Raw genomic sequence first — 17,012 nt, 5'->3', positions numbered from 1 at the left:
GCATGTGAAGTATAAGTAATGAGGCAGGGAAGAGAAACTTTAACAGAGCTGCTCTAATGCTCCTCCCAAAGTACCTGTAATATTCCAAGTTAAACATCAAAACTTTCTAAGATGCATCTGAATACAATGTAAGTACATTATTGTTAACCCAGAGTGACAAAAGAAAGGGGAATAAATAAGAGGATGGGTTTAATCTAGTGTGGGATCATGTTAGACCAAAGTCATACGCTTAAGACTAAAGGGCTACTCAATGCAATTTACTGCACTATATTTACAGGAGCTGCCTGACATCACTATTAGACAGAGCTAAGAACACATCAGATAAGGTAACAAAAGTGATGGGATACAGATGAGAACTTCATGGTCAAAAGTGATGAAACACTCTGTGTTGGAAGGAAGGATTTGAGGACTAGAATTTGACAGGTTAGTTGCTTGGTCTGTAAGAGAAAAGAAGCAATTTTTTATGGCTAAGAAGTCAGGACTGGGAGCAGGTAGCAAAGAGTGTGATTCTGTGTGGAACTCATGAATAACATACACACTTGGATGTGATAGAACCTGAGATCACAGCTATCCAGAACACTTTAATTGCAAGAAGCTGTTAGAACTGGCACTGTGCATACATTGGGAAGGGTGTCTTTAATTTTGTTACAGCTTTTTAAAAGTATTTAATTATTTTTTAAATTTCCTGCTTATTGCTTCTGCTTTTTTTCCTAGCACCTTTTTCACTACCTTCTTTATGTTTCTCTTTATGGCATAAGAATGTGCTGTAAATATGTGAGACTTTAATTAGCAATTTTGATAGAAATTTTTTGGAACTCTGGGAAACCCAGGTAATGTCATCTGCTCTCACAGCAGGTTAGAAAAAAATGATGACTACTATGAGCAAAAACTGGAAAGAGAAAGTTTGCTGGTGTTGAAGGCTGGGGTGAAAAGAGGATTCCAGCTAGGAACAGAAAGGAGTAGTCCCAGAACATACCTGCATTTGGAATAGAAGAAAGTTGCTTCAGTAAGTTACAGAATTTAGACTATTCAAAAAGGTCTCAGGGATTTTGGTTCTCAGAATGGGAGTCTGATGTGAACAGTCCAAATAAGGCACTTTTCTAGAGCACCCAGCCACAATAAAACCCTGGTTTTGACAGGAGCCACAGATAATATAACATAAAATTACTTGTTTAGCATGAATGGAAGTTTTAAAATAACAATTCTCATGAGATCTTAAGTAGCTTTTCAGTTTCTTCACAGTCTAGCAGTCTGCCTTTCTGTTAATTCAGAAAGAGACATTGCTTTTGAATTTATTCTTACTATTGTCACTAAAGACCAAAAATCTCAGTCATTTATGCAAGTTAGTTAGTATCCAGTTCTAAGAGTACGCCTTACAGCTTTTGTATTTTATAATTGTGAAATGAGTCAACTGATCAGTATTAATTCCTGGAAAGGAATGATGTTAAGCTGTTGTATCTTGGAGCTAGTTATATCTTAGTCAACCAGTGTCCATGTGTGTAGGCATGCATATGTTAGCATGTTTTCTTTGCTCTAAGAAGCTAAATAGAGGATGCTATATAGAGGATATGTTGCAAGTCAATTTACAGATACTGTGTGCTTTTCATTCTATCATTCAGTGCTTGGTACTAAAGGTTACTGGATACCTTTATTTGATCTTTTTTTTTTTGTTACTGTCTTGATTCAGTTTGTAAAAAATGCTCAGAGAATTACAGAAATTATATTGTTTTAATTATACTGATAACAGTGTTTCACAGAATGAACTAGAACTTCAGTAAACTAAGTCCAGAAATCCATTAGCAGATGCATAGCTTTCCTCTTTCCTCAGTGCACAGAATTACAGAGGAGTCAGTAGTGAGTCCATAATTAAACTTATTACTGTGATTTCCACTTAAGTAGGACTAAAGTCTATTTTATAGGTTGACTTTTGATTTTAGCCTAATGACTCTCCTAGGGGATTTGCATTATCCTCCACCTCCTACCTTCCCCCCAAATCACTAACATTTTTTGCAATCTCTGCAGTTAAAGGTTTTAGCAGCACCTCTATTCTGAAATGTTAATATTTTTATGCAGATGTATCTTTAGGTCATTCTAACTTAAAACATAAATTTTGTATGAGCAGCACATTTCAGTCAAAGTCACTATCCTATTCTCTGATATAAAATAGTTGTTCAGGTAAACACGCAATTCCTTCTTTGCCGCTGTTCCACAAAATGGGTACAAGTACAGAATGAGTACAATTTTACATGATTTACAAAGTGGTTTTGTTAAATTTATGCAAATGCCTATGTGGATGCTTCTCACTTACTTTTGATCTGTTTTATAGGAATATATTTCAGTTAAAATAATATAGGTATTCACACATACAGCTGAAACAATTTTAGCTGAAAGTGATACTTTGTTAATGCAAATGTAGGTGAGGCCTACATTTTGCCAAAGAATGCGAAGGTGAATAAACAGCCAAAAGATGTTTCTAGCTTTCACAGATGCACTCCTTCCCACAACTAATCATTTTCCCAATTTTTCACAAATGTTATAAGCTTCTTTTAAGTAAAGTTTTATTGAGTTACAATAAACAGAATAAAAGGGACTCACAACTATAGCAGCATTAATAAAATCAACAGTCCTACATTAAAAAGGTCTAATCCATAAATTTCATTAGCTCCTAAAATATTTACTCCCTTAGCCTGGGGGAGTAAAAAAATGTAAATATTGAGGTTTTCCTACCTAGTGATGGAGAGTTTGAGTAGTTAGGTTCTTTCGCTTTCCAGTGAAAAGATTTAATTATCAATCTGAGGAAGCAGGAACATTTTCACCACCAAACATAAAATATAATTTACATGGAAACCCTGTGTATGGCAGCGCATCCCCTCTACCTGCTCACTCTTTACCTAACTGCCTTCTCAGCTGCAACATTTGAAGATTTAAGCAGCCTATTAAGTTTTTGTGTTTACATGCTTTTGTTAACTTACACTTTTAACTTTGACATGTATCTTTCGCAACCTGCATGTAGCAAGAAAGCAAGTTTAACAGCATTTACATTTATTAGAAGATCACGCAAGTAAGGTCATGCAATGTGGTATAATTAGTGCGCTTTATTTATTTACATGAGTAAATATATTATCTGTGCTGTTGACAAATCAACATCTACTTTGGTGCATATTTGAATCATAATACACATAGGCAAAGCAATTAGTGTCCTTACTGGAAGAATGTGTAAGAAGAAAAGGGATGATTTTGAACAGCCTCTGCTGGGTTATCTTACAAGGATAACTTCAATTTTGTGTGTAACTCAGTCTTCTGAAACTGTAGCATGTCCAGTGATTCACCTTGATCTCTAAAACAGACAGTTATTTGAACAAGGTCTTTTGCTTTTTCCTTGGTATTTTTATTTATGCTATTATTCAGTGTCTGTACTATTAGGATAAATAAAAACACAAAAGCTCAGGAAATAACCCTTGCCAACTGATCTCATTTATTATCAATGGAGCAGTAAGGCAGTTATTGCAAAATCATAACACTTCACTGTTCAAACAGACAGGATTTTATGGCTCTCCAACTGAATTTTGCTCCTGCCACTTATTACAGAACATTACCTTAAAGAGACTTGCAGCTGGTATTGATGACAGGCAACATGACATTTGTCACCTATCCTCTTGGGCAATTATCCAGGTGCAAACAGAAGTTATCAGTGCTCATTGGAGGGAAAAAATAAGGCAACTGTTATTTGTAAGTGAACAAAAAGGCTTTTGACTTGGTTTTGCATACATGAAATTTCCAACAGGTTTTAGAACCAACGTCAGCTAACCCTCCTCAGAGACGGCAATTTCCACCAGCTATGCTAGGAACTATATAGGCACCAGTAGAATGTGGGGACTATTTGCAGAAATAACTGAAGCAAGCCAGGAACTGCAGAAATAGGTAGTGAACTTGTCACCCACCTGCTTTGAGATTTAAATTAGATAGCACCTAGGCAAATAACACAGCTGATGAACTCAGAACTTGCTTCTTTCATGCCACTTTCCCTATCGCTATTTTCTATAAATGTCTCTTCCCTTTAAGTTTTATTGGCTCTTTTAAAGGAATCATTCAAAAGATATACTCAGAAGTCAGCAAAATGCTGTGAATGCCTAAGAGAACTAGCAAATGTGTTCAGCAGTATGCTTTAGCACTCATGCAATTTTAAGCAGATACTAACCTGCAAGAAACAATGTAAGTTATGTATCTGCTGATTTGTCAGTGCTGACTTGTGCATTGCCTACTTTTTTAATTAAATAGAACAGCTGCAATATCACCAGTAAACAAGTTTTAAGGATTGTTTAGTTATGGAAGGTGGCTACAATAGCTGCCATTTGGAATATTCTTATCTAGAAAGCATCCGAGAGGTCAGATGAGTATTCATATGACAACTGTTAGAGGATGAAGTTGTGTTGTTCAAGAAGCCAGGCCAAGTTGGTGTAAACTGAAGATCTCTGCCTTCAGGACAGTGTTCAGGAGAGGAATGCTCAGCATCTATTGCTCCGTTGAATAATGACTATTTTCTTTTGTTGATGGGACAGTATTTCCTAACCACTCTCCAATATAAAACTAAGAAAACCAAAGTATATATTTTTACTGCACTGAGCATGCCTCCATTAGAACTGCGAACTAAGCCAATTAGGAATAATTTTTGTCCATATTTGAACTACTCTCTGGCTCTGGAGTAAAGAGTGGTAACTATGTGATAACTAAGGCCTGTACCTTAGAAGCGACTAAACAGTAAGTGCTGCCACCTTGTTAAATCATGAAAAATTTATTATCATTACATATATATGAAGTTAAAAGATTTCAGTCAATAGTGTTTTGAACAAGCATTTCAGTTAAACATGAACCTGTTAGTGTAGCTAGGCTGAAATTAAACCTAAGGTTAGTGTTTTGCCTTTATTTGGTAATTCACTCTAGTGTGTATATACAGAATTCATTTTCCTGCTAGAATGCCAGACAGTCATATTGCAACATTTACATTCCCCATATAAAATGATGTGTAATGTACATTTTCAGCTTGGTGCAGATATATAAATATGTACAAAATAAACATTATTGTAGTTAATATATTCAGACCAGGTACTATTTAGCAACATCAAAAGCAGATGCACATAAATTTAAGTCAAAACAATCAAAAAATCCTTTATGACATTAGTGACCAACATTTGCATTTATGAAGTAACACAGATAAAGGCTTCTGTTTTAAGTCTCCTGTGGGCATCCAATAACTTTAACAAAGACAAAAGTAATCAAAAAGCATAAGATAATTATATATATGTCATGATCAGATGGTTAGCTCTCATCCATCTTGATCACAAATGGATAACAATGTAAAACATACACATTTGTTCAGAGCATAAAATATTGCACAAGAGCAATTTCTTTTGAAGAAAACAGTTTGTGTTTGTGAACAGCAAAAATGGTATGCATTAAGGAAATTTATATTTGCATTTTCTGAAACAAGGAACATTCAGTAATACTGTTAAAACTGTCATCCATCAACTTCTTCCTAGCCTGTTCTATGGCAATGGTATGTCATCAGCAAGATTTGGCAAAGAGAGAAGGCAGATAGACAGTATGTGTGTATGTATTACAGGCCAGACAAGATCCAATAGTTACCTAAACCGACTGCTGGGTACTTTCAATTTTTCTGACAGTTTAACCCTTAAAGAAATATGAAAGTCTTCAATGCTAGTCACAGTGATGATCACACAGTAGTAGAGTAAGACTCCATTATTCTCTGCTTGGAAATAACTTTGTCTGAACTCGCAGTCTGGAGGGCGCTTTCCTCAGTATCACTGTCACTGCTGTCTACAATTGTTGGATCCAAAGCCATCTGACCAGTCCTCCTACATAGGTGAAAGTTCACCCCACTCTCCTGTACGGAGTTAGTTATAAAATCTTCATCAGAAGAATGAAATGATTCATCATCTCCTGTGAAATGGTTGACAATGTGAATCCCATCAAAAGTGGGTTGGTCTGAGAAGTCTCTCTGGCCTTTTAGGCATTTGATCTGTTAAAATAAAAAAAAAAGTTAATCACAGCTGAAGAGTCTAACAGTAAAAATAAATTAATTAAAGTTTGAGACACCTGTTTTCTTGTAAGTATTTTTAATTAAATCATAGATTTAGAAGGAGCACATTTGATGATCACTTGAAAACTCAGCTGGAATGAGAACTGCCAGTGTGACTTCTCATTTCTGGCTGCCCAAGCAAAGGCCTTGAAAGGAGGTCTTCAACAGTCCTTGACACCTTCCAAAATTCTCCTTCCACTCCCAGAGTATTTAAGCTTAAAAATAAAGGTACCCAGAAACACTAAGGACAAATTCCTCTAGGCTATTTACTGCATCTTTAACATCCCGATAAGGATGGCTTAGGCAGTTGCTTTTTCTACAGTAGCCTGTTTTGTCAGTGCTTTTGGCCTTCATGTCTTACCTTTTACAGCTCCATTCCTTCCCCTGCTTATCACCTCACCTTCTCACTTGATAAAAAGCTTTCCTCTCCCTCCAAAGAGGCTCCCAAGTGAATATTGCTGCTGTTTCTTACAGCCAGAGAAAACCAGTATTGAAGAGAAATACTTAGTTCTGTCTACACTGCAAGATCAAGTGTCCTTCCATTATCTGATTCAGTGCGGATGAGATTTCAGATCAAAAGGTAAGAGAAACTTCTCTTCACAAACTAGTTTTAATTCTAAGAGAACGTCAAACAACAGAAGTGATGATCAGACCACGGATGAACATATTTAACTTCAAATGCATTGTGCTGGAGTGATAAACTATTATAACCATGTGTTCAAGTTATTCAAAAGTAAAACCTAAAGCTTTAAAGTCTGGCAAGTCTCCTATTTTAGTGAAAATAATTGTAACTCTCTGAAGACATACTTAAGGTTATTTCTTAGAATTTCATCTTTGCTATCTTATAGTTGCTACTATCTTAGAGCCAGTTTGAGAGAGCATAATAAAAATCCTAAGGGTGTAGAAAGGCATTAAAAATGCTTTACAGAAACTTCCTCAAGCTACTCTGGGAGCTTCAAAAAGATGCACCAAATGTTACTTTGTAAGCAGCTCTTCACAGTAACAGCCATGTGGAAAATAGCAGGAAGGAAAAACCTGAAGAGCTGCTTTACTTGCATCACAAATCTATTTGAAGTTTGAGATCTGAAAAGATATTCACCTCAACAAATAAATAGTGCATATAGGTCCTTACTAATGATACCAACAGAAAGTTTTACTTGTTCATCTAGAGAAGAGGGAATCTCTGTACTTTCCATGGGATTGTGCAAAAGATGAGAAAAAGATTCACAAGATTCTCAATCACGCTAGAAGCCTTTGAATCAGATGTTAACAGCATGTAAAAGCCGCAGGTATTACATCACTTTTAATGTACAATGTCCATGTTAGGGATATTGGTACATGCTGTAGATCTAAACCTTCATTTTAAGTACACATAATAAAGTTGGTCTTTACGTTTTCTTCTTATACACATGGGCTGCAGTTGTTTCAGGAGGAATTTGCCCATGTAAAGGCAAGCAAAAAAAGAGTTCTACACTTATGCAACATAATTCAGGATGCAAGTGAAATCTGTTCATGTCTTGTATTATACATTGAACAGTAATGTGCATCTAGAATAAGTGATTCTTACAAGTTTATGTACCTAGATACAGAAAGTCTGATACAGAGACTCTTGCGCATTAGTACTTAGAAATAATATCCCTAAAATATCCTGTAATACATGTCAGATAGCTACCACATGGAGTTTCCAAAGCAAGTATCAATTTTAATCACTAAGAAAAACACCCACCCAGGAAAACAAAACAAATCAACAATTCCTCCCCACCCCCACTGCAGGAAAAGCAGTCCTCCAAACAAGTGACTACAAGTTTTATATTAGAGTAAGAAATCATGTGGTTTTTTAGGTCTGCACTGCTAACCACTGGTTTACCTTAACTACAAAACTTAGTGTTAGTTGTTTTAAACATTCAGAAAGCCAAGCCACAGATCTCAACTCTTTTCCTGAACACTTCTTCAATACATGATACTTTTGGATGAACATATTTAGATAACATGACAGAAACATGGCTTCATACATGGCAGGATCCTTTCCAAACACCAAATATGACTGTGTGGAAAAGGCTGTTAGTGAAAAAATTCATAAATAGACACAGCCTTTGCCAAATTCTAAACTGAGTCTGGACAAATAGTCTGATATTGTCTTTTGCTACTTTAATGAAAGGATGCACAACCTGTGACCTTCCAGAAGCACTTCTGGCCTGCAGCCTAACATTTGCCTGCTCTCAGGTACTTCTCACATCCAAGGGGAACCAGACCTCCAGCAGCAAACATGAACATACTGTACAGAATATATGTAACAAGTCTGCAGTCATGTAGTCATGTAACTGCAATGCAAACCCTTCTCCATCTGCTTGAAAAATGGTCAGCCCAGCTAGAAACACTGAAAAACACTGTAACATAGAATTTTGGTTATGGGGATTGAGTGGCTCAATAGCAACTCTGCTGAAGAGGACCTGGGGGTCCTAACAGACAGTAGGCTAAACATGAATCAGCAGTGTCCCCCCCGGTAGCGAAAGTTACCAGCATACTGGGCTGTACCAACAACAGCATAGCCAGTACATCATGGGAAGCAATTGTTGTTCTTTACCTGGCACTCATTAGACTGAGTCTGCTCCATTTTGAACCTGTCACCCCACCCCTCCCTCAGTGCAAGAAGTTGATGAGTAGATTCAGTGGAAGGACACTAAGGCAGTCAGTGGTCTGGAGTTCATGTTCAAGGATGACAGACCAGGGGAACTGGTCTTGTTTAGCCTCGAGAAGTTGGAGGAGGGGGACACTTAAAGCCTTCCAGTATGTAAGAGGAGGATACTAAGAAGAGAAAGCCAGGCTCTTTACTGAAATGCATGCTAGGGGAAGAGACACTGATCATAACTCAAAACAGGAGTTTCTGACTGAATTTAAAGGAAAAAAAATTGCAAAAAGGATAGCTGAGCATTAGAACAGGTTGCCCAGAGAGACTGTGGACTCTCCATCTTCAGCGGTTTTCAACACCTGATCAGATGAGGCCCTGAGCAACCTGGTATGAATTCAGTGTTGACTCTGTTTTGAGCAGGCTACTGGACTAGAGACCTCCCAGGGTCCCTTCCAACTTGAATAACTCTGATTCCGCGATGCATAAAAAGCATGACCAACAGGATGTATATTCCTGTTACTGGATCATGGCAGCATACATCAACCCAGTATTCCAACAGTGACAACAAAACTTGTTTGCTTTTTTTAAAGGGACAGGATATGAATTAGATGATCTCCAAAGGTCTCTTCTAACCTCAAGTGTTCTGTGATTCTGTGAACATGGCCAGTGTTTACAGTCCATTCCATTCATATTCCCAAGCCCCCACTCACTGATCTAAAACTGTTGTAGCAGACAATACAGCTCTGCCTAATGGTTTCAGCATCCATTTAGGGGTGATTTGTCCATGACCGAATTTTCAGACTTGCTGATACTTCTACCTCCACAGCTTCCTGTGGCAGTAAGTTCCAGGAATTCCTTTATCTGTTTTAAACTGATCTCCTACTTGTTTCAGTAAGTACCCCCCAGCTCTAGTAATGTGGAGGACTGGTCAAAAAACAGTTCTGCAGTCATGATTCTTAAGCCTTGATCATAACCCCTTTCTCAGCCTTCTCTCCAAACCAACGAGTTCCAGCCTTTCCAGTCTCTCCTCAAAGTAGCAGCTCAAGCCTATTGATCATTGAGTCGCCCTTTTATGTACCTTCTTTAACTTCTCTACGTCCAGCTTGAGGTGTGGAGACCAGCAGTGCACCAAGATTTTACAGTGTCAATATGACACCCACTCTGCTGTTCTTAATATACTTCCTGTTGCTGCCCAACATTGTCTGGGCTGTTTTGGCTGCTGCTGCATATTAAACCAAAGATGTCAGAAGACACTCAGTGATGACTCCATCTTTCCTGAAGTGTAACCACCAATTTATGTTTGCTATTGTACAAGTATGGCTTAGATTTTTCCATAGATAAATTACCTTATTTTCATTGAAGCTCATCTGCTATACCATTTTGCTCACTCAATTTTGAGAGAGAAATCTGGAGATTCTTGCCACCAGCATGTTACTTGAACATGAAAAAGAGCTTAAAGTAGGCAGTAAAGCATCATGCCAAGATCTTTTTGTTAAAGTAGCCAAGCATCACATCAAAGTCATGGGAAGTCTGGGTAAGGGCCCAGGAAAAAAAAAAACTTTTTTTCTCTCCATCCTTAGCAGTAAAATTATTCCACCTCCAGGAAAAAGGAATGGCCTTTTCCTTGCAGCAATCTCAGCAGAATATGGACTTATACTGCAGATACACACCACTTCTGTTTTCTTTTGTGAAAGAACCAACTAATTAAAGTGTTTCACTGCTGGGGCTGTCTGTCCTTCATATGAAGGAAACTAGACCTCTTTTAACCCCTGATGAGTGGCATTCAACTGAATCTCTGTTGTTTCTTAATACCTCAGTTTTGCAAGAATCTCAGATCTGATCAGGTATGTAAAAAAGACAGGTCTGGTAAACCCACGTTTTGCTTTTAAATCTCAAATCAAGGTTGTTCTGGTCTGGATGACTAGCTTTAACCCAGTTTTCACTACATGTAGTAGTGTGTCATTAATCACATGGTCTTTAGGACATTTCAAAGAGTCAGTAACATTGTCCGACCAAAATGTATTTCATCATCATTCCTTCCAAAACTGGCTGGATCAAGAACAAAATTTTAATAATTATGATGTTTGCTTTTATATGTTTTCTTGTACCTAAAGAATTAAATATTTTAAAGACAAACTGTATGTCCTACTTCAACATATGAAAAGACCCTAATTACACATATTCTTAAAGGGTAACAGTGTACTTTCACAAATTCAGAGAAGCTGAAAAAAGGCAGAGTATTAACAATCAGATCCTTGGACCTCAAAATAAACTTTCTTACCTGATGCTGACTGCCTCATCAAGCCAGGCATGAAAGAGAGAGAGTAAAGAGAAATTTAGAGCTTTTAACAAAATTCAAAACTTCTTCCATGTTAAATGAGGGATGCTGGTCAGTTGCAAACAAATTATATTTTTAAGTTCCTTTGATTTTTAAACATAGAACATCAGTCAAGTTTTAAAGTAGGTCTATGTGATAAGTTCCACTTAACAAATTCTAGGAGACATTCTGATTTTGGAACCTGTGAGATTTTTAGCTAGGAATTCAGTGGTTGAAAGAAGTCAAACTAATGTGTTAGTTTGTTTCCTTTTAAAGGCTTCAGTGACCAATTCTTGAAATTTACCCAATTCTGAAGTGATGAAGAATGGTTTTAACAATAATTATCAATATTCAATCTACTCACAATAGGGTAACCACGCAATACACAACTGAGATCAAAATATAAAATGCCTTCAATGAATAAAATTGTTTTTGGTAGAAGATAGCATGCTAAATTCATATTTAAAAAATAAAGTTGCTGAACTTTGGGTGGTTCTCCTAAACAGCAAGTACCTGAAAATCAGAATCCCTTCTTTATACATCTCTGCCTTAATAATAGTAGTAAAACTTAGTAACGTATCCTGGTTATACAACAAAGATGATTCAAAAGAAAACTAAAACACTGCTGAAAATAGTCTAACCATGTCTAGCCAAAGAGAAACAAATCAAATCATGTTTTCAAATACCTATCCTATAATCCAGTAAAACATTGTCAACTTGGGAATCAAAAGAGATTTAGCTGTCAAAAAGTCTAACTACAAGTAAAGTAAAAGTATCTGTTAAGTTTAAGATCTATTACATTACATTTAACATGGATAAAAGCAATGTAACTGGAATTCTTAATTTCCGAGACTAATGATCCATAGTGTAAAATGAGATCCCTTATACTTGCAACAGCTGGCTGCTACTCACTGCTGACCCTCATGTTGTGAGAGAGCACACTCCATTTTAAGACATACACTAGCATGCTATACCTTAAAAAAAAAACTCCCAACAATTTCATTCAGATAAATGTTTATCTCAAAAAAAATGAAGCAGTCATAGCATCGCAGACAGAGTGAATAGGAAATAAGTCTCAACTCAAGAGATGAATGTCAGTATTTTGTCCAGTAGGTATCATAACACAAACGTTTCTGCAGATGCACTCAAAAAGAATGAGCAAACAAAAAGTTAAGGTTACAGGCCTTTATCATACTTTTTCACTTCCATGAATGCAAGAATGTCCTTAGAGATCTTAAGCTCTCCGAAGCCTGTTTTTAATTTATTAAGGTTGCACTTCCACAGCAAGCCACATTCATATCGAAACCATCACAACATGAGCTCTGCACAAGTGGAGACACCATGAGCTAAATCTAGTAGTTGCAGAAACTAATATTAGCAATCCATCACTTAAAACACTCCTTAGCAAGCTTTAATGGTTGTAGTGCAAATAGGGCTTTCAAAAGTTCCCCAAGCAACCTCTTACATATTCAGCTTCCTTATATAAAGGAGACTGCTAGGTATGTTTTGTGAGAGAACTATGTTAAAGCATTTTCACAAAATGCTATTGTTTATTGCTCCTTGAAAAGTCTGAAATTAAAAAAAAAGTATGACAATATAAGTGATAACCCTAAAGAAAAAAATAATGCAAAGGAACTTTATAGACATCTCATTTTCCTCATTCATGAGGCAGATTTTACCGAAACATGTGGATCAGATGCAAAAGACAGAACAGTCTTTTGAGAACTTCCTGTCAATTTGTATAGCTCTCAAGATTATCTGTAAAATAAGTCAACAATGCATAAGACAGCATTCTCTGTGAAGAAACCCAATGAAACATTCTCTAAACAAACTTAGTCTAGTTTGTTAAACTAAAAATGTGTTATGATTGCAACTCTATCAGGACAAAGCTCAAGGTTGTGGCTTTTATTTCAGTATTGGTGAATTTCCTGTTTCACTTCAGTTAACATTAGCATTTTTTCCTAACACTGTGGCTATAGATACAATCATAATTAGGATTGTTAACTTGCAAATAACAGCCATCAGCAATCAATACTGCAAATTATGATGATTCCAGAGGCCCAAACCAACCAGATTGGAACACAGGTGCTGAATCCAGGAGTTCCTACTCAACTTGCTCCAGTTGTCAGATAACCACTGTCCCTCCTGTGGAGGACACTGTTTGGAAGACAGTGGCCGAAAGGGACTGTATGGGCTCCCCTTCCCTGATGTCCACACGAAAGAGATGACCTTTCCCACATCTTTTTCTTAAACCATTTTGGTTTCTCCAATGCAGTATTTATCCCTAGATTTAAGAACTGAAGGAATTAGAGTATTACCGTAGACCTCAAGAGATCTGTATTAAAAATATTAAAAAACCCCCACCTTTTTTCCTTTCCACATCTGCCTCAGAACACAAAAAGATCTGCAACAATCATTAGAGATATGCTGAACAGAGCAATCCATGAAGAAGCTTACATCTTCATTTGCTGCTTTCAGACAAATCTTTATTTATAAAATTAAAATTAAAGCCGTTACAACTCTTTCAGAACAAATTTGAGTCATCTCAGATTTTCTAAAGAAATTCTGCTTCAGGTTAAGGTCTGACTCACTAATTTTGAAATGGATAGAATAGACAGTTAATTATACTCTTAACTATGGAGTGTTATGCTGTTTCATATACTGTTCCTTTCCCTGAGGTACCATAACGTCAAAATTAAAAAAAAAAGTGGCTAGATCTCTAGTGGTTGAAAAGCAAGCTGTTCAACACTTTCTGATTTATTGTTGGAGAGACGTGGACATAAGGAGGAAAGTGAATGCATTCAGAATGAAAAAACTGGAAAATTATTTCAGGGAAATGTTAATAGAACACTAACATGGACAAAACCCACTTACCTCCCCTTGTAATTCACCTAAACTACAAATATTAAAATGAGCCTGAAGCATTAATATGTGTGAGGGGAGGGAGTTTTCACAATACAGGCTCTATCAAATGGGAATCACCACTACATAGCTTTATGATTTGTTGTTGCTTCCCTCCCCCACGAGTGATTTTTGCAATGCAGTGCCAAAGATTCTAATCAGAATATTTAATTAAGAAATAGAGCAAGACTAAAGCAAAATCAAGCAAATGGAAATCGCTGTTTAAAAATCTGGTACATTAGGTACCATCACTTAAGACAACAGGAAGTGCCTTGATCATGCTTACATGTAGTGTGCAGTAACAGCTTTTCAAAGTTTGTTTGCAAAATTGTTTCCTTTGTTTAATAGTTAATAATCCATCATTAAACATTTCATTTATCATGGAGTTTTGTTTTTTTTTAATATAACTTTGTCTTTAATATACTTTGAATGCAGAAATTCATTTCCTCATCTAAAAGCTCACTCAGCAAAAGTTTGTCAGATAAACAAAATGCTGATTTTTAAGGAGTCTAGCAAGGTAATTTGAAATGAAATTGTTAGCCAGTAAAAATCAAGCTGCACTCCAGCATACTCAAGATTGTGGGACCCATGTCTGCACATTTAGCCATTTATTTGTGACCGAGGTCAGCATGACTCAAATGGGAATCCTGCAGGTAGAAGAAATTATTTAATTTTATATTACTTTCAGTATGCCAGGAGGGTTCAAAGACATCACATTTGTAGTATAACTGCATATAAATTACATATAACTGCATAATGGTAGGAAGAGTACAGATCTGTCCATATCCAGTTCTTGTCTCCAGGCTTTCATATGTGTCTGAACTTCTTGATCCACACTGTTTCAAAAAGAGCACAACTGTTTCTGGAGCTCATAAATTGAATTCAGGCTAATATATAATGATCTATCAGTTTGTTACAGCAATTGCAGCAAAAAAACTTGAAACTGGCAACAACAGAAGCTGTATGGGAGCCAGAGCACACTTTAAGCCCTGGCCTAAGTTTATTGTGGGCCCAAGCCACAACAGCAGTGAATGGCAACATCCTATACCAGTTCTATCAATATGGCTGCTTTTCTTAAAACAAAAACCCAAAGAGTCTCTGGGCTGAGATTTTTTCAGTCATGTACAGTGGGATTAAAAAGAACAGTCATAAGATGCTACCACATTGATGAATGGGGAAGATTCATCAATTAATTCTTTGGAATTCAAGTTTATTTATGTGATAGTTCTCCTGCTTAGAGAATTACTTTTGGGTCATCCTTTAGAAAGTAAGTTTTAAAAGCAGAGTAACATACTGGCACACATATTTATCTCAAATGAACTTTGCTGACCATATCACTAGACAGAGTTCAAACCATTGCAGTGTGTCATAAGTGAACAGCAAAACAGCAGCAAGAAATTTCCATGACTGAGTCATTTCAGACTTATTTCTTACAGCACTTAAATATTTTGCCTCTATGTTTTGTATTGTTAGGTTCTATAAGTCATATGTAGTCTCAAAGTAGCACAAAATGCTTTACAAAGTCTCTATAGATGCCAGCAAGTGTGAATCAGACTGTACAAGCTTTAATGCATAACCCCCCCCCCCAAACTAGTCTCTAGTTGCCCTATGTACTTCAGATTGCTCTGAGTGTGCTCTTACATTTTTTGACTATGAGTTCTGGGATTTTTTTTTAATTTTAAATACAATATTATCAGTTAAAGAGCTTTTGAGCCAAAAGGAAATAAGATGTTAAATGTATGTTGTATATCAGTTTTACCAAAGACAAGTCTGCTGTATTGTAAACGTGACAAAGATTAAAACTAGCAACAAGTGTTCAGACCAGAAGGTTTCCAGTGAATCAGAACAGGAAACCAATAAAGCGATCAATGGGAGGTCATGACTTTTTGATCACTGCACTCTATGGTTAAAGAATCTGTTTTTGATCTACTGCCATGTAATCAAATTAAACTTTGAAGTCCTATATCAAATGTGCAATTAAAATAGTAACAGTGCTAAGGAAGTACCCTACTTTTGAGCTACAACTGTTTTCAAAAGAAAGCAGTATTTGGTAAGTATAAGTCAAGTTTTATCTATTGAGGGAATTTTTCTAAGATCTGGCAAAGATGTAAGGAGATTGTATGTAATTCAAAGAAGAAAGTTCTAAGCTGACCCAGCCCTGGGAAGTTTCTATAAATAACCACGTGGAAGGAAAGTTCCCAGAAACTCTTCCTACAAGAAATTCTAATGAAAGTGTTTATTTGGAGTGAGGAAATGGCAACAAAATTATTTTAAAACAGCAGCGTGATCGCACTGAAGGTACTGCAATTGTTCTGGAATTACATCCAGGGAACTACCTAAATCTCATTGCTCCTTTTCTTCAGAGCAGGCATCTATAAATACAAAAATTACTGAAACCTCAAGCATTAACTAGAATGTACTGGCTGGTACAGAGACTGAAAACATACCCATTATGAGTAACAGTTACAGGAAATGACCATTCACACTTTTACTCTGTCCTTTTAAAACAGGAGTTAACACTGGCTTTTTTTAGGTGGACTAAGTAACATTTATTTTTGCCTCTGATCCCAGAAATTGTTCCCACCTGTGCTGGCTGCAATGCTGATATGAAAGTGATAAAAGAATTTCAGAAGGGACTTCCACTGTGTTTTCACTGTATGCCCCACATATATTCAGATAAAATTTACACAGGCATATTATCAGTTATGCATAGCATTCCTCTCCTGCATTTAAGTAGAACACAGCTGGGACCTGTATATGGTGGCTAACATTCAAAATAATTTTTGCAAGAAACAACTACTTAGATAAGTTCAAACCAGTAGGTCCTCAATCACTGCACTTTTCAATCACCAGCACTCAATTTGCAAGTGAAAACATAAGGTGGACCCTGACAGCTCTATATAGTAGAGCAGACAGGTCACACAGCTTAACTAAGGCTCAAGACTCATTGTTGCTATGATAATAGAGTAATGTTATCTAAAATTAGTTTGTTTGCTTTGTCAGTCCAGCCCAAACTCTAAACTGGGACTTAGTGAAGTATAGCTAGCTACATGCATCTCATACTGTAA

The 17,012-nt window shown here is 36.6% G+C and overlaps 1 protein-coding gene across 12 annotated transcripts in view; it reads right to left on the bottom strand.

Moving 5' to 3' along the window:
- Window positions 1–3,075: 3,075 nt before the first annotated feature.
- The window catches only part of EVI5 (ecotropic viral integration site 5), a 122,786-nt gene continuing 108,849 nt past the window's right edge, over window positions 3,076–17,012 (bottom strand). For all 12 annotated transcript variants that reach the window (XM_067300927.1, XM_067300924.1, XM_013961354.2 and 9 more), the window contains one exon: window positions 3,076–6,037. In XM_067300927.1, coding sequence (XP_067157028.1) covers window positions 5,732–6,037 — 306 coding nt within the window. In that variant the 3' untranslated portion in view covers window positions 3,076–5,731. The remainder of the gene's footprint in view (window positions 6,038–17,012) is intronic.

The sequence above is a fragment of the Apteryx mantelli genome, chromosome 8, assembly GCF_036417845.1.
Source record: "Apteryx mantelli isolate bAptMan1 chromosome 8, bAptMan1.hap1, whole genome shotgun sequence".
In the NCBI taxonomy this organism is placed as follows: Eukaryota; Metazoa; Chordata; class Aves; order Apterygiformes; family Apterygidae; genus Apteryx; species Apteryx mantelli.
Note: the sequence above shows the minus strand (reverse complement) of the source record. Positions and strands in the feature narration are given on the sequence as shown.